Source organism: Salvelinus namaycush, chromosome 23 (genome assembly GCF_016432855.1).
Source record: "Salvelinus namaycush isolate Seneca chromosome 23, SaNama_1.0, whole genome shotgun sequence".
Taxonomy (NCBI): Eukaryota; Metazoa; Chordata; class Actinopteri; order Salmoniformes; family Salmonidae; genus Salvelinus; species Salvelinus namaycush.
Window position 1 is genome coordinate 20,465,691 of NC_052329.1, and position 24,534 is coordinate 20,490,224.

At 43.7% G+C, this 24,534-nt stretch overlaps 2 protein-coding genes across 2 annotated transcripts; one reads left to right on the forward strand and one right to left on the reverse strand.

Moving 5' to 3' along the window:
• Positions 1-292: 292 nt before the first annotated feature.
• On the reverse strand, positions 293-13,262 carry LOC120018527 (zona pellucida-like domain-containing protein 1). Its single transcript, XM_038961751.1, has 10 exons — positions 13,249-13,262; positions 12,817-12,929; positions 12,570-12,604; positions 12,066-12,250; positions 11,157-11,229; positions 10,949-11,046; positions 10,723-10,803; positions 10,407-10,578; positions 9,956-10,079; positions 293-495 (listed from the first exon to the last, which is right to left on the reverse strand). Exons 1-10 carry the CDS (start codon positions 13,260-13,262, stop codon positions 293-295), a joined length of 1,098 nt encoding a protein of 365 aa, XP_038817679.1.
• A 3,099-nt stretch (positions 13,263-16,361) lies between these two features.
• Positions 16,362-23,552, forward strand: LOC120018166 (heat shock cognate 70 kDa protein-like). Its single transcript, XM_038961211.1, has 9 exons — positions 16,362-16,495; positions 19,709-19,918; positions 20,035-20,240; positions 20,414-20,566; positions 20,712-21,267; positions 21,438-21,640; positions 21,874-22,072; positions 22,617-22,849; positions 23,025-23,552. Exons 2-9 carry the CDS (start codon positions 19,714-19,716, stop codon positions 23,211-23,213), a joined length of 1,944 nt encoding a protein of 647 aa, XP_038817139.1. The 5' UTR covers positions 16,362-16,495; positions 19,709-19,713; the 3' UTR covers positions 23,214-23,552.
• Positions 23,553-24,534: the final 982 nt, after the last annotated feature.

The window sequence follows — 24,534 nt, forward strand, 5'->3', positions numbered from 1 at the left end:
CTGTATAATGGCCCTCACATGTGACTTTGTACTTGGTGTGCAAGATCACTTTGGGCAGAAAGCACTGAGCACTCCAGATAACCAGCCCCACCTGGTGGACAGACACACAAACAGCAGGCACTATTATTTTACCATACATGGTCAGCAAATGGTGGGTTTGGGAACCTATGACTGATTTTCATTATTTTCAAATTGTTGGTAACATTCTGGAATGGGATCTTTTTGGTAGACATAAAAAAAGCTATATTTTTTGTTTCATTACCTACATATATATATATAAAATGTATGTTAATTATAATCTTGTTCCCCGGTGATGACAGAAGTGGTCAGTGAGACAGGGCTGGTTGCTCATGAACTCCATGACACTGGAGAAGCAGAGGGAGGTACAGAGCTGGGCCAGCGTGTCACTGCAGTGCAGCTGACGGTCCGTCTTCACCGTCTCAAAGGACCTTAGCCTCATGTCTGGCTCCCAGAGTGTACAAGGAACAGGTGCACCTGAGCCAGGGTAGTGGAGAGAAAGATCAACAGCATACGAAATGGCATCCTATTCCCTATATAGTGCATTACCAGGGCCCTGGTCAAAAATAGTGCACTAAAAACAGAATAGGGTGCCATTTGGGATGCAGCCCATGAGTCAGGGGTAAATATAAGTACTGTATGAAACTGTTAGTGGCAGAGCCGTAGAGCTATATGCATGTCCTTATCTAGAAGTTTCCCACAGTGCAATACTGTACAGTACAACACAATACAATCTCCGTACATTACTGTATGCCACCCCCTGCTACATTTTGAATTGCTTTACATGTTTGCCACCTACGGGATAATGCTTTGATGAACTTGCCTTTTTTTGTGCCCAAAAAGTCCATTAGCTCCTTTTTCTCTTGTAGGTTTGAAGGTTAATTTGTCTCTTCCACATCTTTATCAATTTCTTGGCAGACCACAGCTAGCAGGAGTCCAGCCAAGACAAGCCCTGGCAGTCAACCAGGTACACACAAACAAAGAGAATCCAAACATGTCTGTACATATAAAACCAAAAGTGTGTTTTAGACTACTGATGGATGTGAGAAGTTAGACTGCTAGTACCTCAATCTGTTACCAAAACAGTACTTACTGTAGCTATGTGTCTGGTTTTGTTTTTTTGTTGACTTTCCACATGTTCCTTGACTGAACTAATATTGTATTTAGGCTAATGAATATACAGAAACCAAAAGATAGGTGCCAGGTGAAATTGCTTAAATTAGACAAATAGTTGAAATAATGACCTGTGTAGGTCCTCTACAAAGCTTGTCAACATGTTGCTCTTTTCTCTTATTGCACAAAGGGAGAACATTCTCTATAACCAAGCTGAAGCTGCACTTGAACATTTGTATTTGATACTTCTCTATAACCACCCAACCAAGACATCCATGATACTCTCCCCAGTGACAGTTCACGACTGCTTTCCCAGTAATACATGTCATAAAATACAAGATAGGAGAATCAAACTATTCTCAGGTAAAGGCTTAGACTATTGTTGCCAGTTTTGTTGGCCCAAGAGCAAACATCTCAAAATGACATGGAGGACAGACAATTATTTCACACACAAAAAAATGTATGAAACCATTTCATTAATAAAATATACTGAACAAAATTATAAACGCAACATGCCACAATTTCAAAGATTTGTCTGAGTTACAGTTCATATAAGGAAATCAGTCAAGTGAAATAAATTCATTAGGCCCTAATCTATGGATTTCACATGACTGGGCAGGGGTGCAGCCATGGGTGGGCCTTGGATGGCATAGGCCCACACACTTGGCAGCCAGGCCCAGCCAATCAGAATGAGTTTTTCCCAACAAAAGGGCTTTATTACAGACAGAAATATTACTCAGCACCACCCCTCCTGACGATAACGAAGGTGAGGAAGCTGGATGTGGAGGTCCTGGGCTGGCGTGGTTATGTAGCAGTGTGATGTTGTTCCCCTAGATTATGCACCAAGTTGCACACAAGGACCAATTCAAATAGGCCATGTCGGGGATGTTAATAATTTGATAATAATAATTCAGTGTATTTTTTTATTTAATTACAGCTGCATAGCTAATGTTTTTATTTGGTGTACAAACACTTTTTCATATCAATATTGTACATACATGTGATTGTAAAAGTTTTGTATATTTTGGTTTGGCCCATCGCGGGTTATCTGTATTTCCGTACCCCCTTATTGCTCTCTTTTGCCTGACCTTCGTGTCATGTTCTTTCAAAATCGAACCCAGAAGCAGACCAGGACAAGGAGAGTAGGAAGAAGGTGAGTATTTATTTACAAGTGAATATGAAGGGGTAGAAATATCCAGGTGGCGTAGCGGGCAGCGGTGGTGAGTTGATGGGAGTGAATAGGTGGGTCCAAGGGAGTAGCGGAAGCCTCCGACGACCAGGCAGGAATGGGGTAAGTGATCCGGGTGAATAACTGAAGACAGAACAAACGGAGGTAAGTTTAAGGCAAGCAAGACGTACAAAACAACAAAACAAATTCTATCAAGCTGGAGGCTGATACGCTGGCACAACATACTGTTCATGGCTAACGATCCGGCAGGGAATGGATGTCAGGTCCGGGCTTATGAAGAGGAGAGATGATGATCAAGACCAGGTGTGCAGATAGCTGATGGGATACAGGTGCGGGTAATCTGAGATCTCCCAACTAGCTAAATCGCCCGGCAACCAGACAGGGTGCGTTCCAGGACACCGGAAAAAACACTCCAGAACAGAACACAGGCAAAAAACAGACTCAGGAAACGGGATTCGTGACAGTACCCCCCCTCCGACGAACGCCACCGGGCGGACTACCCGGAGCGCCAGGGTGGAGGCGGTAGAAGTCACAAAGCAGGTCAGCGTCAAGGATCTGACGCCGAGGAATCCAACTCCTCTCCTCTGGACCATATCCTTCCCAATCCACTAGATACTGGAACCCTCGACCCCGCCGTCTTGAGTCCATGATGCGGCGCACCGTGTAGACAGGACCACCTCCGATCATCCGAGGAGGAGGAGGAGGACGAGGAGGAGGGGGCAACAGAGGACTGAGGAGAACCGGCTTGAGGCAGGAGACATGAAAGGTGGGATGTACTCTAAGTGTTGCAGGCAACTTGAGTCGGACCACAACAGGATTAATGATTCTCTCCACTACAAACGGACCAATGAACTTCGGTGACAGTTTCCTCGACTCAGTCCGTAGAGGAAGATCCCGTGTAGCCAACCAAACCTTATCTCCGACCGTATAAGCGGGGGCAGGAATACGGCGACGATTCGCCTGGATCTGATACCGGTCAGAAACTCTAAGGAGAGCCTTCCTGGCCCTATGCCAGGTCCGGTGGCAACGACGAATGTGGGTCTGGACAGAGGGAACCGAGAGATCCCTCTCCTGAGAAGGAAACAAGGGAGGTTGGTAACCGTACAGGCACTGGAAGGGAGACATCCCAGTAGCAGATGAAGGGAGAGTATTATGGGCATACTCGACCCAGGGTAATTGAGAGGACCAAGAGGTGGGATCAGAGGAAACAAGACAGCGCAGCGTGGACTCCATCTTCTGGTTGGCTCTCTCCGCCTGACCATTAGATTGGGGGTGAAATCCAGAAGTGAGACTGACTGTAGCTCCAATGGCCAAACAGAAGGATCTCCAGACAGCAGAGGTAAACTGAGGACCACGGTCAGAAACAATGTCACAGGGCAACCCGTGGACCCTGAAAACCTCCCTAACCAGGATCTCGGACATCTCAGTGGCAGAAGGCAGCTTGGAGAGGGGGACAAAGTGAGCAAAAACTTGCTGAATCTGTCCACAATGGTCAGAATAACCGTGTTACCAACAGAAGAGGGCAACCCCGTGACAAAGTCCAGGGCCAGATGCGACCAAGGTCGCCGGGGAATAGGTAGGGGGTGAAGAAGCCCAGAGCTGGGCCGATTGGTACTCTTATTCTGCGCACAAACAGGACAAGCGGCAACAAACCCCCGGGTATCTTCTCCCATGGCAGGCCACCAAAATCGTCTGCGCAGTAGCGCCATAGTCCGAGCAACGCCAGGGTGACAAGCTATCTTGCTGGCGTGGGCCCACTGAAGGACAGCAGAACGGACCGACTCAGGCACGAACAACCGACCGGGTGGACCGTTACCGGGCCCGGGCTGCGTCTGAAGGGCCGCCATCACATCCTCCTCAATCCTCCATGTAACGGCTCCCACGACAACATTCTGGGGAAGAATCGTCTCAGTCTTGGCCCCACTCTCCTCCGTCTTGGAGAACATCCGGGACAGGGCGTCCGCCTTCCCGTTCTTCGACCCAGGTCGGAACGTCAGGGAAAAATTGAAGCGTCCAAAAAACAAAGCCCACCTGGCCTGACGGGAGTTGAGACGTTTAGCCGATTGCACGTAAGCCAGATTCTTGTGGTCAGTCCAGACCACAAACGGTTGCTCCGCTCCCTCCAACCAGTGACGCCACTCCTCCAAGGCAAGCTTCACAGCGAGAAGCTCCCGGTTACCCACATCGTAGTTTCTTTCAGCTGGAGAAAGACGACAAGAGTAGAAGGCGCAGGGATGGAGTTTACCGTCAGTGGAGCTACGCTGGGACAGGATGGCGCCCACCCCCACATCAGACGCGTCCACCTCAACAACAAACTGACGGGAAGTGTCAGGTTGAGAGAGAATCGGGGCGTTGGTGAATCGGCTCTTCAAGTCCAGAAATGCTCGGTCTGCCTCAGGAGTCCAACAGAAATCTCTGGTGCAAGACGTCAGGGCAGTTAAAGGGACGGCCACCCGGCTGTAATCACGGATAAACCTCCGATAGAAGTTCGCAAACCCCAGGAATCTCTGGAGCTGCAATCTCGTACCGGGCTGGGCCCAATCCCGAACCGCCCGAACCTTCTCTTGGTCCATCATGATCTCTCCCCTGGAGATGATGTACCCGAGGAAGGACGTCGTGTGGGCGTGAAAATCACACTTCTCAGCCTTCACGAACAGACGGTTCTCCAATAACCGCTGCAGGACCTGCTTGACATGCTGGACGTGGCTAGAAAGCTCCCTCGAGAAGATGAGGATATCATCCAGGTAAACGAACACAAAAATACCAATCATATCTCTCAGAACATCATTCACCATACTTTGGAACACAGCAGGAGCGTTGGTCAGTCCAAACGGCATCACCTGGTACTCGAAATGTCCCATAGGAGTATTGAACCCAGTCAACCACTCGTCCCCCTCTTTGATCCGAACCAAATGATAAGCATTACGTAGGTCAAGCTTCGTAAAAACCGTAGCACCCTGTAAAGACTCGAAAGCAGAGCTCATCAAGGGCAGGGGATACTTGTTCTTGACCGTAATATCATTCAACCCCCGATAATCAATACATGGTCGAAGAGAGCCATCCTTCTTACTCACAAAAAAGAATCCTGCTCCCAGAGGTGATGACGAGGGGCGAATGAGACCTGCAGCTAGAGATTCCTTGATGTAGGTCTCCAAGGCTTCACGTTCAGGTCGAGAGATACTGTATAACCGTCCCTTGGGAAAGGCAGCTCCAGGGAACAGATTAATCGCACAGTCATAAGGTCGGTGGGGAGGAAGGGACAGAGCCTTCTGCTTACTGAATACTTCACCCAACTCGTGATATGTTTCTGGAACCAGGGACAAATCAGGAGGAGCAGAGTCACTGACCTGACTGGGAACAGCAGGAGAACAGGCAGTCCTAAGGCAGTTAGCATGACACTCAATGCTCCAACTAGTTACCTTACCCGTCACCCAATCAAACGAGGGATTGTGTTCCTTCAGCCAGGGGTAACCAAGAACCAGAGGAACATGGGGCGAGGACAGAATGAGGAAGGAGATAAACTCTGAATGATTCCCCGACAACAACATCTTAACCGGTTCAGTCCTCATAGTGATCCGTGCCAGACTACTGCCGTTCAGAGTGGTTGCTTCAATGGCTTCCGGCAATTGCTCCTTGGAAAGCCCCAGCTGTTCCACCAAGTCGGCATCAATAAAGCTGCCATCGGCACCTGAATCGATAAAAGCGTTCATCTCTAAGCTCTGATCTTTATTCATAAGGGTCGCAGGAAAACAGGGTCTGACAGGGTTCTTGAGAGGTTGAAACTGGCTCGCAAAAATTCCTCCCAAAACTAGCGAGCCGGGCAGTTTAACGGGCGCTGTGGACAAGCGGAGATGTAATGTCCCGAGCTACCACAGTAGAGGCAGCTGTTGGTCTCACGTCTACGTTGGCGCTCCTCCTTAGTTAGCCCGTGTCGCCCCACTTGCATTGGTTCAGGATCTGGTGGCAAGACCCCTCCACTAATCCCGTGTGGGGAATCATGATCAACACGTTCTGGTCCATTTCCTGAACCGAATGGTAACCGAGTTGCTGATTGATTGGACGGGCCCCACTGCTTCTCCCTCCTCTCTCGGACTCTATTATCTACCCGAATAGATAAAGTGACCAAGCTGTCTAGGTCACTAGGCTCTGGATAGGATATCAGCTCGTCCTTGAGTTGCTCCGACAACCCCTGGTAAAAAGCCGCTTGTAGTGACTCCTCATTCCAACCACTCTCCACAGCCAATGTCCTGAATTCGATCATAAAGTCTGCCACACTGCGAGCTCCTTGGCGAAGAGTGAACAAACGTTTAGCTGCGTCCTTACCTCGGACTGGATGGTCAAAAAGCTTTCTCATCTCCGCCGTGAACTCCTGGTATGAAGCCATGCAGGTGTACTGTCGTTCCCAAACGGCTGAAACCCATTCCAGAGCTCTACCACGCAGCAGTTCAATCACGAAAGCTATCCTAGCCTTATCTGTGGCGTAAGAGTAGGGCTGTAGATCAAAAACTAAGCCACACTGCATAAGAAATGAACGGCATCTTCCGAAATCCCCCTCGTACTTATCAGGCGTCGGAACCTTGGGCTCACGGAAGGAAACCTCTCCAGAATCGGCAGGTGAGATGGGTGAAACAGGTGGTGGATGTCCCGCCGGCAAACTGAGCTGATCCTGGATATTCGTCAAGCTAGCAGATAAGTTCCGGACTGAACCCGCTATCTCCTGTAGCGCCGTGTTGTGTTGTTCCAATATCTTCCCCTGCTGGGTAACGGCATGGCAAACGGAGTCCAGGTCCGCTGGGTTCATCCTTGGCCGGATCGTTCTGTCACGTTCTTTCAAAATCGAACCCAGAAGCAGACCAGGACAAGGAGAGTAGGAAGAAGGTGAGTATTTATTTACAAGTGAATATGAAGGGGTAGAAATATCCAGGTGGCGTAGCGGGCAGCAGTGGTGAGTTGATGGGAGTGAATAGGTGGGTCCAAGGGAGTAGCGGAAGCCTCCGACGACCAGGCAGGAATGGGGTAAGTGATCCGGGTGAATAACTGAAGACAGAACAAACGGAGGTAAGTTTAAGGCAAGCAAGACGTACAAAACAACAAAACAAATTCTATCAAGCTGGAGGCTGATACGCTGGCACAACATACTGTTCATGGCTAACGATCCGGCAGGGAATGGATGTCAGGTCCGGGCTTATGAAGAGGAGAGATGATGATCAAGACCAGGTGTGCAGATAGCTGATGGGATACAGGTGCGGGTAATCTGAGATCTCCCAACTAGCTAAATCGCCCGGCAACCAGACAGGGTGCGTTCCAGGACACCGGAAAAAACACTCCAGAACAGAACACAGGCAAAAAACAGACTCAGGAAACGGGATTCGTGACACTTCGGCTAGCAAGGTATGTTGTCGTTGGCTCCGAAATTGTTTAATATAAAACCGTCATAATGTTACACAATGTACTGTTATGCAACCATAAGTTTGTTACAATGTGGATAATATAAAGATTTATGTTAACAAGTTTCACAAAGCTCGCTAACTAGGGTATCTATTGTAACTTGTGAGTACTTGGGACAGTGTTTGAGTGAGTGTCCATGTGCTAGCGCAGGTGCCTGAGAGCTAGGACTGCACCAAGGGTTAACATAATGTGTGTTGTCTCTTCGTGTGCAGGTATGTCTTTTATTTTGTCCGAATTATGTTCTGTATCATTTTACTTGCATTGTATGGTGTGCTGTTGTGCATCGAATGTGTGCACGCAGCACCTGTTATTTCCTTTTGGCACTCTTTTGCCTGACCTTCGGCTAGCAAGGTGCCTGAGAGCTAGGACTGCACCAAGGGTTAACATAATGTGTGTTGTCTCTTCGTGTGCAGGGCAAATAAAAATAATTCAACTAGCAGACCTTCAGTTGTGGCAGCGTCCTAGTTAAAAGTACACAACGCAGAACGAACCACGCTACAGTTACACATGGTCTGCGGTTGTGAGGCTGGTTGGACGTACTACCAAATTCTCTGGCAAATGAATTAAATTCTCTGGCAAACAGCTCTAGTGGACATTCCTGCAGTCAGCATGCCAATCGCACGCTGCCTCAAAACTTGAGACATATGTGGCATTGTATTGTGTGACAAAACTGCATATTTTAGAGTGACTTTTTATTGTCCCGAGCACAAGGTGCACCTATGTAATGATCATGCTGTTTAATCAGCATCTTGATATACCACACCTGTCAGGTGGATGGATTATTTTAGCAAAGGAGAAATGCTCATTAACAGGGATTTAAACAAATTTGTACAAAACATTTGAGAGAAATAAGCTTTTGTGCGTATGGAACATTTCTGGGATTTTCTATTTCAGCTCATGAAACATGGGACCAACATTTTACATGTTGCGTTTATATTTTTGTTGTGTACTTTAATACACATCTGTCAAGCAAGTGCATACAACATTTGCTCTGGCCTTTAGCTATCATACAGAATTTACTCTGACAATTAGTCAGCTATCATACAAAAGATTCATACAAAAAATCTGTACGTGCCGTATTTATGAACTATACATTTAGGTGTGTAGAAGATGATTACCTCTAGTACCCTGCTGTCACTTTCTTACAATTATAAAATGCTATGTTTCTGTAACATTATGCATGAAATGTTGCTTAATACTTTCTCACTAACGTGTATAACATTGTAATCCATGAACTGAGAACTAACCATCCTTTACTCATGAACTGAGAACTAACCATCCTTTACTTACGAACTGAGAACTAACCATTCTTTACATACGAACTGAGAACTAACCATCCTTTACTTATGAACTGAGAACTAACCATTCTTTGCTTATGAACTGAGAACTAACCATCCTTTACTCATGAATTTAAAACTAACCATCCTTTACTCATGAATTGAGAACTAACCATCCTTTACTCATGAATTGAGAACTAACCATCCTTTACAAATGAATTGAAAACTAACCATAATTTACTTATGAACTAAGAACTAACTATCCTTTACTCATGAATTGAGAACTAACGATCCTTTACTCATGAATTGAGAACTAACCATCCTTTACTCATAAATTGAGAACTAACCATCCTTTTCCCATTTTACCTGCCACTGTATTGTGTCTTCATAACAGCTGTCTACATGCTCTGGGGATGTAAAGTACCCCACTGAGTGTTTCCCTGGTCCTAGACCAAATCTCATTGGAGGATGGATAACCTTCTCCTCCTCAGCAAAAGACCAATGAACAGGGCCATGGAGAGACAAATGACAACCAGCACCGCAGTACTGACAGCCACATGGCCCATTGGGCTTCTCTGGGACTGGAATGAGACTGTTGGAGGGGCAGAGAGTAGGGATATATCAACATACTGTAGCCAATGGGTGCATTTTTTTATTTTATTGAAAGGCATAGGCTTTGATGACTGTGATTATCAAGGGTAGCTTGGAAGAATTTCTTACATTATGAAGCTGTTGGAAGACCTGTAGGAGATGGAAACAGAATAAGATGGTCAAGAATGAAGTGACTTACATTACAATACATTTAATTACTCATTCTGTATAAGCAATGAGATGACTAATCAATTTCACCCTCATCAAGTGTCATTAATTCACATCTGATATATCATTAATGTCTGCTATCATATCACACCACTGGTACAGTATGGCCGCACCGTCGTCCACTTTGGTCTTGATGGGTCCGGAGGAGATTGTGGCCTGGTCGTTGGCCACAATCCCTGGGCTTCTCTCTTTCTCCTGGAGGAACCTGAACAGTTCTGGGATCAAACAGGCAGAGTTCAGACAGGAAGTCATTTTTCATTTCCTATTGGTTTGAAACATTTATCTATTCAGTTGGATATGCTTAGAATATCATAGGGTTGTCTCATAAATTAGGGTTCTTCAGAACAGAGGGCAATATAGTCTGGGAAACAGGTGTTAAACTGGAATCTTTGAACGTTGTTGTAGACAAACCGGATGTCGAGAGAGAGCAAGGGCAATATTGTGAATGTGACCGCCACTGTGTACTATTGTAAAATGTTTAGTTTTGTTTCTATGAGTGAAGGCAGTGACCTGTGTGTTATTTTCTAATTGTTGATGCTTACGGGCAGTAAGGACGAGCAGGAGGACACCTCACAGAGTCGGGTGACACAGTGCAGGTAGAAAGTGGAGATGGTCATGTTCTTGTGTTCAATGAAACGGAAGGCCTCAAAGGAGAAGTGTGCATTCTGAGACGCTCCGTTCAACTCAACCCTGGTTTTTCTATCACGTGTACACCTTTGATGAGATAAGAGATATGAGTCATACACATACTGTACACATACACACATTAGGCGTGACCAGAAACCAAAAATGCTTCAGTTTCAGTTAGAGTTATTATAAATCTATAGAAATTAAACTGGGTGAATAATACTGACTCACCCAACAAAGAGGTCATAGTAGGTGCTGTTGTTGGGAACGGGACTTGTTGTTGCATAGCATCGGTCAAGCAGAACGTGGAACCTTTAGAGAGGAACAGAGGGACAGATTCTAGAATGCAGTATAGCTACAGCACTTTTTTTCTTAAATATATTTGTTTTTTATTTGTGAGAAATTGTATGTTTTGCAGTACGGTACTTTACAAAAGGCTCAACGTCTATAGTCCTACCTCTCTGTTAGACTGGTGGCTTTCACCCCCACAAAGATTCTGGTCTTCAGATTTATTCCATTCTCTGGGACAATGAGTTGCTGAGTGTAGTCAGTGTCCTGTTTCACAGCAAAACACCAGTCTATTATAAGCACAACACAATTGCTTCATATCCTATAGAAGTGCACTGTGTACTTCTGGGAGTAATGTGCTGAAGGTAGACACTTACACTGTAGAGCCACATGCTCAGTGTACTGACAAAGCTGCCGTCATTGTCCCTCACTGCAAGACTCACACCCGATCTGAATGTTACAGGGAATGTTACAGTGACACTTACCCTACATGGTTTACACTCAATAACACCGAACCCAAACTGGCTGCGCCCGTGCGCTATTGTGCATAATTTTATTTTGTCCCCCTACACCAAAAGCGATCACGACACACAGGTTAAAATATCAAAACAAACTCTGAACCGATTACATTAATTTGGGGACAGGTCGAAAAGAATTAAACATGTATGGCAATTTAGCTAGTTAGCTTGCACTTGCTAGCTAATTTGTCCTATTTAGCTAGCTTGCTGTTGCTAGCTAATTTGTCCTGGGATATAAACATTGAGTTGTTATTTTACCTGAAATGCACAAGGTCTTCTACTCCGACAATTAATCCACACATAAAACGGCCAACCGAATGGTTTCTAGTCATCTCTCCTCCTTCCAGGCTTTTTCATCTTTGAACTCATATGGTGATTGGCATCTACACTTTTACCACGACAACCGGCAAAACATTTAGTCTTTCAATCTCCCACTTGAGTATAACCAATGAGGAGATGGCACGTGGGTACCTGCTTCTATAAACCAATGAGGAGATGGGAGAGGCAGGACTTGCAGGGCGATCTGCGTCAGAAATAGAACTGACTTCTATTTTAGCCCTTGGCATCGCAGACACTTGTTGGCGCGCGCGAGCAGTGTGGGTGCAATAATTGAATAACATGGATTTCTAAATTTATTTTGCAACTCGCGCACGCGACGTGTCCGGTCTGGTCAGCATGTAATGAACAGGCTGTTTGAGACATTAGACAAAATTATGCAGAATTATAGTGGGAGTTACAGTAGAGTAGGTGATTCATTTAAAGACTCACACTGTGACTTTACTGCTGTTGACCAGATACTGCAGAGGGTAGCGACAGGAGAACATGTAGATGATCTGCCGGCGGTAGGTGACAATAGATGCACTGGTGTCCAGCGAGTTGATGGTGCCAGATATATTAACAAACTGGACATTTGAGAAGTCAGAAAATAACCCAGTACCAACTTCATTGGTTATCTGGAGTCAAGACAAAGAGATTCAAAATACCCAGCTTAGAACAATAGGTGGCAATTCGAAGAATAAAATACTAATTTTCTCTCACCATAATTAACCAAGCAGGTAAATACATTCCTGTAATTGATTTACCCTGAATGTGTTGGAGCAGAGCCACAGCATCAGCAGTTATTGACAGATTGAATTTCAGGATTGGAGGGTCAATATTCCAGTCAGGTGTTCCATGGCACTCGGGGAGGATAAACTGTGTGTTGAGGGCCATCAGGGTTTTGTTGTATCCACCAAAGTAGACTGGGCATAACAAGATAATCAACTCCATAACCTCAGTACCACAGGTCACTGTGATGTCCGAGTTCACTGGGAAAGACCAGAGATATGAACCATTAGATAAGACAAAGGAATAGCGCACAATGTGGTACAATAGTAATATTGTAATACTATAATAGTAATTACCTGACATTTTGGTGACGTTGATGTGTGTGAAAACGTTGTTTTATCATCACCCTAACCTCTGTTGAAATAAGAGGGGATGGAAGTACTTGTACCAGCTGAGCAGTGTATTCACTAACCTGGTGGTCTGAATGTTGAGTGCATGTTGCAAAAAGTGCTGGGTGTCTGGGCCTCACTCCGCAGAAACAGGCAAAGCTGGCACACAAGCAGGGGCAGCCACATTGTTCTCAGTCTGCAAGTACAAGACACACCACAATGAGGACCAAGGCATTATCTGAAAAAACATCACACATCGATATGACTTTGTCCATAAACTCACAATCCCCTTCTGAAAAAGCTAGCCAATTACAAAATCACAAATAAACAGGAAATTATAGATTATACGGAATAATCTTGCATTGATAGATTAAAGACAAGCACACTTCTTACATTTGTGCACTAATTAAAGCACACATTTGTATGCATCTATTATTAAGAAAATAAGCAAATATGTATTCTGGTTGATGACATTCCAGTGAAATGGCTAAAAAAAGATGTTGTCAAAGACTCACCTGTAGGTGTTCATCTTACTTTGTCTTTATCTCTGTCTCCAGCTCCCTATATTTATACTGGCCTCCTGAGGAGCAGAGGGGCGTGAGAGTGAATATCCCATACAAAAGACATAGTAACATGAGATATGGATGTTCAGAAACATCTCAGTACTGCATGTTGTTGTATTTTCAACATTGCTATATACTTCAATTATCAAGTATTTTTTATACATTTTTTATATTTTAGCAATGATCTCTGTCAGTAGACATACCTACAATGTTGCTTTAGAATGCAAGACTAAAAGTGATTTATCAACATGGGGTGATGTGAAGGACACAGATGCACTTTAAAGTAAGACAATTTCATTACATATCCTCTGACAGTAATTGTATGATTTTGTGTTGATTATAGCAAATGTACTTCAACAGAGTTGTGCATCTGAGATAGACTACCACAGGATGAGATCAGTGCTCGAGGAACAACTTGATGACATAATTCAAGTAATTTTCTACCTGTTTCAATTGAGTTACAATCAAGTCCACACCAAGCACATACTGTCCTTGGGATAGGGAGACGTGAAGGTAGGTGGGATGGAAGGTGTTATTATAAAGGTGTGAATAGCCATTAATGGTGTTATGTAAGGACTACATAATGAATAGTCTCAGACATAATGTAATAAGCACATTCAATTCAAGTATATATTAAGTACATTTGACACTACAATGATTACTATAATTATGCTCTTGATCCCTGGGATCAGCAGACGGAGGGTGTACAATGTGATGTCGTCAGATATTCTGTTGCCATTGTTTTTGTACGGTGATAAACGTGTCAGCATGGCATTCATAATGTATCAGGTTTGGCTGTTAGGCGCCTCAGCCAGGCATCTAAATTGGATGTAGAAAATCTTTCAATTCTCTCCCTGTTCAGGAATAAAAGACACACCTATTGAAGAGAGAGCCAGGGTATTTTGTGTGGCACCCCAACATGAAAGGGAGTTTCCTGGATCCCCCAGAGACAGCACTACTACAACCTGTATTAGTACAGCCCAATAAAAACGCATGCTAAATTACTCTAGTGGTATCCAACGATAAATGCCAGTTTTGATCTCACCTTTGCTGTCTAAACATCTATTTTTCTCCAAGGCACACCATTGGTGTTGTTTACTGTAGGCCTAGAGATGCTTTTACCATTACATAAGAACCATAAACAACAACACATATATAGGACTGCCACCATCATGTATCTTACATTATTTTTCTGATAATGGAACTCTTCCCTTTCTCTAACAACCTGTTCCAGTCCAGACACAAAGGCCAATTGGCAGTAATTGTTCAGTGAGGCAACCTCTTTAGCTAAATCCCAACCTTCTTTCATAAAGTGAGTCTCTCTCTCTCTCTGTGTGTGTGTCTCGCTCCCCCATCTGACTCACAGGGTTATGTCAGGGTTTCTGCTGAGCTGTCCTTTATCAAGGAACGTATCTCTCCCACAGTACAACAATGCCTAGGCTACTGTACTGTGAGCTGTAGCTCCCCTGTGCCAGTAAGCTATACTTCACACCTCCCATGGGAGCAGGGACATATACACTTGATACAAGCAGATGGCAGGAGAGGAGACAAAGCAAGAACGTGTTCTCTGCTCTCATCTCGTGTACTCTAGTTCACCTGTTAAATTTCATCCAAGCACAAACAACTGCTGTAGGCTTTCCAGATTAGTCGTAGTGGGAGGACCACACAACATGTCATCGCGTGACTCCAAGTTTACTTCAATATCAATATTTGCACATAAAAGCATTTCACAGACACAAAAAAATCCCACTAAGTGCCTGACTCTCTAATGACCTCAGAGAGTCAGGACACCCATTTAACATCCCATCCAGAAGACAGCACCATACACAGGGCAGTGTTCCCAATCACTGCCCTGGGTCATTGGGATATTTTTTAGACCAGTGGAAAGAGTGCCTCCTACTGGCCCTCCAACACCACTTCCAGCAGCATCTGGTCTCCCATCCAGGGACTGACCAGGACCAACCCTGCTTAGCTTCAGAAGCAAGCCAGCAGTGTGGTATGCGGCTGGCTATGATGGCCTAGGAACAGAAGATTAACTGCCTTGTTCAGGGGCAGAACAACAGATTTTTACCTTGTCAGCTCAGGGATTCGATCTATCAACCTTTCAGTGACTGGCCAAATGCTCATAACTACTAGGCTACCTGCCGCCCCAACCACTAGGCTACCTGCCATCATCAAGGCAAAAGGTGGCTACTTTGAAGGATCTCAAATATAAAATATATTTAGATTTTTTTGACACTTTTTTGGTTACTACATACATTGTTTTGATGTCTTCACTATTATTCTACAATGGAGAAAATAGTAACAATAAAAAATAACCCTGGAATGAGTAGGTGTGTCCAAACTTTTGACTGGTACTGTATATCCACTCCATGAGGTTGGAATAACACTATGAAATTGCTTAGGTGGGATGAAGTTTTGGCCTGCCTGACGTCACCAGACAGTAAGTTAGATGTTAGACCAATAAGAAAGAGGGTTCCAAACCTCTCTGCCAGTAACAGTTTTTTTTCAGTTTCCCCCTCCCCACTCAGACCACTCCTAGACAGTCCCATCTAAATTCTTGCTTGAGAAATTGCTCTTTTCTAAAAAGCTATTTTCTTTTTGACCTTTTAAATGGAAAACAGTCACAGTAGGGTACTTAATTGTTACCCAGAAATGATTTGATTTTTAGATGAAAAAAGCTGAATTGGGCTTGCATTCAACTAACTGCGCCTCCATGTGACACACAAGCTTCCATTCCCCCTGTCACAAGGGGATTTATGGCTGATTTACAGTCAACCTTGTTGCTTTATTAGGCACTTGCTATAGTATAATAATAAAAAATTGCTCTTGAGAAGGGATTTTTTTTTTTCATTAAGTTGAACATGTGAACTTAATGACAGAATGTTATAATTAGGTGAAATAAAACTGGGGGTTTTCTCAACAAGTTACACTGCTCAAATTGTGGAACGGTCCAACACTGTTTCTCTAAAAATAGGAAACACTGTAGCAACTAACTTATCTACTGTGGAAATATTTTAATTGGTTCATTTGAGCTCGCGATGAAGCAACTGTTGGCAGTTGATTGGCTAGCTACATCGCTCCGTTTGTTCTAGACTGTTCGGCGGAAATCACCAGCCCGGTCAGCTTCTGCGAGGAGTCCTTCTGTACTAATCAGGGTGAAGCGACATTTTCAGGCTGATTTGTAATATTTAATAAGGTAAGCATTTTGAAATGGAAGTTGTTGAATATCAGCATTATAGTTGTTGGAAATTACGAACAGTAAGTTAGGCTATTCTCCAAAATTCAACGTCTCCTGTAGGATAATCGCCATATTCAACTTCTCCTGTAAACCCAGATTCAGGTTCAAAGTGGTTACATTATTTTCTAATGAATCAATAGTTTCAACGATTACATCATCGGATATATCAGTTTGCTTGCTAGCTGTTTAAAGGGACGCTCTCTTGTTAGGCTAGCTAACGTTGTGTGAAGAGCTGGGTTTGCCTTCCAACATTATACAGTTGAACCATTGGCTTGTTCGATCGATGTTGCTTAATGCGCTGGTTAAATGTTAGTTTTAATAATTGCGTGTGAAACTTATTTTAATGGAAACCCTACCTAGTCTAGACTACGTGAGTTGGCTGGCAATACTGGATGATGATGATGAAGCTGAACGGAATGTTCCAGCAATTTCCCAACACACCGCGGTAGCGCAGGGGCGAGTCCACTGTGACAAACTCCCGGCAAAATGTTGTTTTATATTTAAATAGGTGATAGGGAGGAATGGCTTCCATGACGTGTTCTATCCATGTTCATTTGGTTAAAGTGATAATAAGCATGGAGTTGCTTTAGCTATTCAGTTAAAATTAAGCTAGAGATGTTTTTGTTATTTTATTTATTAACAAACGAATATCAACAAACAAAAGATTAATAGTCACATGTAAACAAGCATGCATGCATGCATGCATACATACAAACTATTTACATTGCCAGGGATGCTAAGCAAACAAAACGTATTCATTAAGAATTCAAGTTAGAATTTTGTTTTTTCACTTAAAGTAGTGCCATATTGTTTAAATTAATTTATAAAGTGAAAAAAGTTAGGTTTTGAATTAGACCATTAGCATTTGAATATGAAATGCACCAAATATTCCTAGCAGTTGAAATAAATACACTACATTTTATCAATGTCAGAATTTCTGAAATAAATCAGATCATAACCATTAAATTGTACAACCTGTCCTGTTTTATTTGTAACAAAGTTATGTATGTCAATCCCAAAAATGTGGGGGATGCATGCCAGCAAAGCCACTACACAACACTAAACAATACATGAATTGTACTATAGCAGTGCCCACATAAAGCTGTCCCAACAGCAGTCCCAACACCTTACCACTGCTACACCTGGCTATCAGCGGAGCCTTGTCTGGCAGCGAAACAGTTAATTTAGCCTCATTTACTGCCTTAAAAATAAAAAAACATAGCTGATAAGGCTGACTTGCTTTAAAAAAAAAAGTGGTTTCTACTGGCAATTGAGATGTACAAACTATGGCATAAGGGGACGACAATCCGTAATTTCGATTAAGACATTAATGAGCGAGCTAGGACGGATGTAGTCAATAATTTTGTTCAGCACTTTTGAAATGTACAGTGACAGAATTGTTCTTACAGTGTTCTCCCTGTACACCAAGTCAGAACCGTAGGATAAATAACGGGCATATAAGCAGACAATGAAAGCTCTTACGACATTCAATGATTACATTTCTCTAAAACAGTTTATAGGCTAAATGTTCACCAAGTCAGAACATTAGGTGAAATTAAGAGGGGAAAATATACCAAATTATTAGGGTGAGGCACATGGGCTACTAACAGCTTACTACACAACATACACTAAATATTACTTTATTGGCTACAGTATACATATCTACCTGGCATATTGCATCATTTATGCAGCAGCATACAAGACATTTTTCGACTCCCCTTGTTGTGCTCACTTGTACAGGAAGGTGGCGTTCCGGTCCTTTTGTGGGCAAATTTTGTCATCAAAGTCTGACATTCTCTGGATTTATGGTGTTTTCAAGACAACTGGGAACTCAGAAAAAAAAAAAGGTTGAATCATGATGACGTCAGTGATCTTCAGGATGTAGCTCTAGAAAGAGGCCCGAGTTCCCTGCTTAAAATTCCGCGTTGGATGACCGTTCAAAATGTATTTTCCCAGTCGGAGCTTGTTTTTTCCCCAAGTTCCCAGTTGTCTTGAACTCGCTGAAGTCAGATTTCCCAGTTCCAAGTCAAGTTGTTTGGAGCACGGCACAAATCATGCTTCACTAACAGCATGGCCAATGTTGGATGTTTATCATTTTAAGCTTGGGAAAGAGACCCTTAAACACAGAATATGGATCACACACCCACTCCACTGAATAGCAGGCTAGGGATTGCTTTGCAATGCTTTCAGTTAGCCACTGATTCCTTCCAAACCACACATTGTTGAATTTGCAATTTCCAACTTGTTGTGTAATGTTTGTCCAATGGCCGATGAGCACCGATACGTTTTATCTATAATTTCTCTTCAATATTTCTCTTCATATGACAAGGAATTAAAAGTATTTGCCAATAGATTGTCGACTTGATTCATGAATATGACTGCTAGCTAAGATTTTGAAAGTATGGTGTTGACATGAATCAAAGCTACTGCAGATAAAACATGAAGTAAATTTATCTGTGGCCAATAACCTTGAGCCTTCTTGGATGGGCACTTCTAATGTAACTCTATGGCAGCACCCAAGGGGCTTGAATTTTCTAGCTCTACCCTTAGATTTGGCAGTGATGTACTGTAGTGTCCCCATGAGTGAAAGAACACTGAGCCAATCACAGCGCAACTAGAGAACATTACCAACCCCTATACTCTGTATTTTCCGCTGGCTGCCCCACCAACACAGAAAGCACTGAGCTAGGCTGATACACCTGCATTTTGGAGCTGCCTTACTCAAGGAAGCAAAAAAGAGACCATGTTTGTATTGAGGCTTTATTAACTCAATGATTTTATTCTATTCATTTTTTTTTTTTTTTTTTTACATTGTCTGCAAACTAATATGTGACATATTAATGCCAAAATAACATGCAAAACAGGCAACCCAAAGAAAAGACAGGTGTGGGGATCAAATCAGATGGGGCTCTGTTGTGGCTACTATTGTATGAACTTTTCAGAAAATAGCATCGTGTGTCACGGGTCTATACTAAAATAGACCCAACTTGACCAGTTTGTATAGAGTTGTCCCCTACAGTCTACCCTCAGGATAACTCAAGTCAACGAGTTCATACCACACAGTAGTGCTGGGCGATATGACGATATATATCGTGTGACGACAGAAAAACATCTATCGTTTCATATTATTTCAACCACACAGTTTGTTTTGTTATCTCTCTTCATTTTCAGACACCATGTCAAAGGGACCAGCAGTTGGCATTGACCTGGGCACCACCTACTCCTGTGTGGGTGTGTTCCAGCATGGCAAAGTGGAGATCATAGCCAACGACCAGGGAAACAGGACCACACCCAGTTATGTCGCCTTCACAGACACAGAAAGGCTGATTGGGGACGCAGCCAAAAACCAAGTGGCCATGAACCCCACAAACACAGTTTTTGGTAAGAAATTAACTTAGAGAAATTGATTAAATAACATGTACGGTATATAAGATGTACTTTACATAGTCTCTCCATCTGTGGCATTAACTCATGTTTACCCCCTTATCTTCTCCCAGATGCTAAGCGGCTGATAGGGCGGAAGTTTGACGACAGTGTCGTCCAGGCAGACATGAAACTCTGGCCGTTTACAGTGATCAACGACTCGACACGGCCCAAGGTCCAAGTGGAGTACAAGGGAGAGACCAAGGCCTTCTATCCAGAGGAGATCTCCTCCATGGTGCTGGTCAAGATGAAGGAGATTGCAGAGGCCTACCTGGGCAAGGTGAGCATGCCTATCACTCTGTCTTCATAGCAACGCATGTTATGGTGTTTGGGGTGTTACCTAATGGTTTAACAAAATAGAAATGCATTTTTCTAACACATTCCAAAAAATTAAGATTGTCTTGTCCAGTGAAGCATTACTAATTTGTGTATACTGAATCTTTCCTCTTGCAGACTATAACCAATGCAGTGGTCACTGTGCCAGCTTACTTCAACGACTCTCAGCGCCAGGCCACCAAAGACGCAGGGACTATCTCAGGTCTCAACGTACTCCGCATCATCAATGAGCCAACCGCTGCTGCTATCGCCTATGGCCTGGACAAGAAGGTTAATGTATATATGTTTATCAACACTACAACTATACTTAGAACTATAATGCATACCTGAGGCCTGTTGACCAAATGTTTTGGGAGACAAATTTCACAAAAATGCATATTTAACAGGCGTTTAAAAACATTTATAATCATTTTAGGTGGGAGTGGAGAGAAACGTCCTAATCTTCGACCTAGGCGGCGGTACATTTGATGTGTCTATCCTGACCATCGAAGACGGGATCTTTGAGGTGAAGTCCACGGCCGGAGACACCCATCTTGGAGGAGAGGACTTCGACAACCGCATGGTCAACCACTTCATCTCTGAGTTCAAGCGCAAATACAAGAAGGATATCAGCGATAACAAGAGGGCCGTGCGTCGTCTGCGCACCGCCTGTGAACGTGCCAAGCGCACTCTGTCCTCCAGTACCCAGGCCAGCATTGAGATTGACTCTCTGTATGAGGGCGTCGACTTCTACACCTCCATCACCAGGGCTCGCTTTGAGGAGCTGAACGCTGACCTGTTCAGAGGCACCCTGGACCCCGTGGAGAAGTCTCTGAGGGATGCCAAGATGGACAAGGCCCAGGTTCACGACATCGTCCTGGTGGGAGGCTCCACACGCATCCCCAAGATCCAAAAGTTGCTGCAGGACTTCTTCAATGGGAAGGAGCTCAACAAGAGCATCAACCCTGATGAGGCTGTTGCCTATGGTGCAGGTGAGGCTCTTTATTTTTCTATCTTTGCCCAGTAAACCCCTCGAGTCAGCTGTGTCTTTTCCTGTTTTGCCTTCCCAAACCTTCATCCAGAGAGGCCCGAATATGGATAAGGGAATTGTAAATGCTTTGATGGTTTAAGAATGAGTGACAACCCCTGTGCCTGTTGACAGCTGTCCAGGCAGCCATCTTGTCCGGAGACAAGTCTGAGAACGTGCAGGACCTGCTGCTGCTGGACGTCACGCCACTGTCCCTGGGCATTGAGACGGCTGGAGGGGTCATGACCGTGCTCATCAAGAGGAACACCACCATCCCCACCAAGCAGACGCAGACCTTCACCACATACTCAGACAACCAGCCTGGGGTGCTCATTCAGGTGAGGGGGACGTACTATGACTCATTCTTAGGTACCTCAATGGATTGTGTCCATCGGTGTCAAAATGTTATCATATACTCTAGTTGAGATTTAACTTTAAATTTGTGCTGAATCCTGATCTGAACCAGTCTTGACCTACATGGTCATTTATTTGTTAGTGTTTACTTAAGATGAGACTTTGAATGTATCCACTTTAATGTTGACCTGAATGTGTGTCTGTGTCCTGTCCTCAGGTATATGAGGGGGAAAGAGCCATGACCAAAGACAACAACCTACTGGGGAAGTTTGAGTTGTGTGGGATTCCACCAGCCCCCCGGGGTGTGCCTCAGATCGAGGTGACCTTTGACATTGACGCCAACGGCATCATGAACGTGTCCGCCGCTGACAAGAGCACCGGCAAGGAGAATAAGATCACCATCACCAATGACAAAGGTACACTTACTAGTTCTTACAGTTAAAGGGGAAATCGGCAGTTCAAACAATAACAAAACATGCACCCTGACACTGTTTTGGGGCAAAAGGTGAGGGATGGGGCTGGAAAAATGCAACCACTCTCAAATGTATAGACATAGCTATGGATGCAAGGACTGACCATCCCATGATGTTAAAATATAGTTTTAAACATGTTTTGAGGCTATACAGTGTTTGTTTACGATCACATTGTTTACAAAAAAAGGAGTTAAACAAGCTTATTTTTTGTTTATTTATTAATACATTTATTTAAATATATATATATATGGACTTTTATATTATATATAAAAGTCCAACCATAAGCTATGGTCTGGGATCTGGAAATCTGTTCAATGTTCATTTCAATTCTTGATTTACCCATTGATTCTTGAACATCTGGATCCCAGAATGTAGCTTTAAACACTATGCCATTGTAAAGTATGCACAACATTTTAAATAGGCATGTCCTCTCTAACAATGCTTGGTAACAAAGCTTCCATCTCATTGTCTGCCCCTCTCTCCACAGGTCGTCTGAGTAAGGAGGACATAGAGCGCATGGTCCAGGAGGCTGAGCAGTACAAAGCTGCGGACGACGTCCAGAGGGACAAGGTGGCGTCCAAGAATGGCCTGGAGTCATACGCCTTCAACATGAAGTCCACCGTGGAGGACGAGAAGCTCAAGGGCAAGCTCAGCGACGAGGACAAACAGAAGATCCTGGACAAATGCAATGAGGTCATCAGCTGGCTGGACAAGAACCAGGTACAGTACGGGCTCTGGGTCCTTCAACCAGAATGGAGTGGGTTGATGTTCATATCTAAAGTCAAGTATAGCACTCTGAGTCCCTCACCTCATTGTAATTTGATTAAACAAATGTCTGGTGGTTAAACAAGGTTGGAACACTCTCTCTTTGCTATCTCTTCCTTTCTCCTTGTAGTCTGCAGAGAAGGAGGAGTTTGAGCACCACCAGAAGGAGCTGGAGAAGGTCTGTAACCCCATCATCACCAAGCTGTACCAGGGTGCTGGGGGGATGCCCGGGGGGATGCCCGGGGGGATGCCCGGGGCTGGTGGTGCCGCACCCGGAGGAGGTGGATCCTCTGGACCAACAATTGAGGAAGTCGACTAAACCATTTAGTATTATTTTACTCTTGATTGGATATTGCTAAATAGTGGTCCACATTCTATGGCTTGGAATGGGCTAAACCTTTATTTTCAGAATCTGCATTGACTACTTTTTGTTTATTTTGGTCATTCATCTTTTTATGCTGAAAGCAACCATGGATTGAGTCTTTTTCATGGGCACTGTTCTACCTATTGTAAAACGTTTTCAGTTTAGCCAGTGAATGGTTACTATACAGAGCATGTTTTTCACCAGTCGCATTCTGTGACTGCAAAATGTTTTTGCCTTTGCACTGCGCTCTTGGCTAAAGGTAACTCTTAAAAAATAAAATCTCTTGAATTCACATTCTTCTACCAGACTCTTCTTTAATTTCGACTCCTGTGACAGTCTTGATGACAATCAGGGTTTAATTTAAATGTTAAAGCTGCTCTATGCAGAAATAGCTCCGCCATTTCCTGGTTGCAAAAATTATAATAGTTCACCTAATTTAATTTTGTAAAAAAAGCACGTATAGTGTATAGAATCATTGTACAATCTAAACCACTGTGAAATATATTTTCTATAACCACAAATATTGTATTTTTAGTTGTTTTGAAGCTGGTGTACAAAACTGAAAGTAAAAGACACAAAAATGAAGCTAGGGGGCAGCATTTTCACTTTGGATGAATAGCGTGCCCAAATTGAACTGCCTCCTACTCTGTCCCAGATGCTAATATATGCATATTATTATTACTATTGGATAGAAAACACTCTGAAGTTTCTAAAACCGCTTGAATTATGTCTGAGTATAATAGAACTCATATGGCAGGCAAACTTCCAAACAGGAAGTGGAAATTCTGAGGCTGGTTGTTTTTCAACTCCTCGCCTATTCAAATCCCAGGAAGATATGGATTTGTTTTAAAAAAAACTTTGTTTCTATTGAACATGCCATACTAATAAAGGCATTTTAATTAATTATATGAGGAGTGCCTTGGTCCTCCTTTTTTTTTAAAGATATGGATTTGTTTGCACTTCCTACGCCTTCCACTAGATGTCAACAGTCGGTAGAACGTTGAATGAAGTTTATACTGTGTTGTGGGGCCGGATGAGAGGGGAATGAGTCAGTGGTCTGGCAGATTGCCAGTTCCTGGTCATGCGCATTCCACATGATGTCGCCTTGTGTTCCATTACTTCTACAGACACGAAGGAATGCTCCGGTTGGAACGTTATTGGATATATATGATAACAACATCCTGAAGATTGATTCTCTACTTAGACAAGTTTATTCGACCTGTGATATAACTTTTTGAAGTTTTCGTCCGACGTTATGCGTGACTTGCATGAGCGT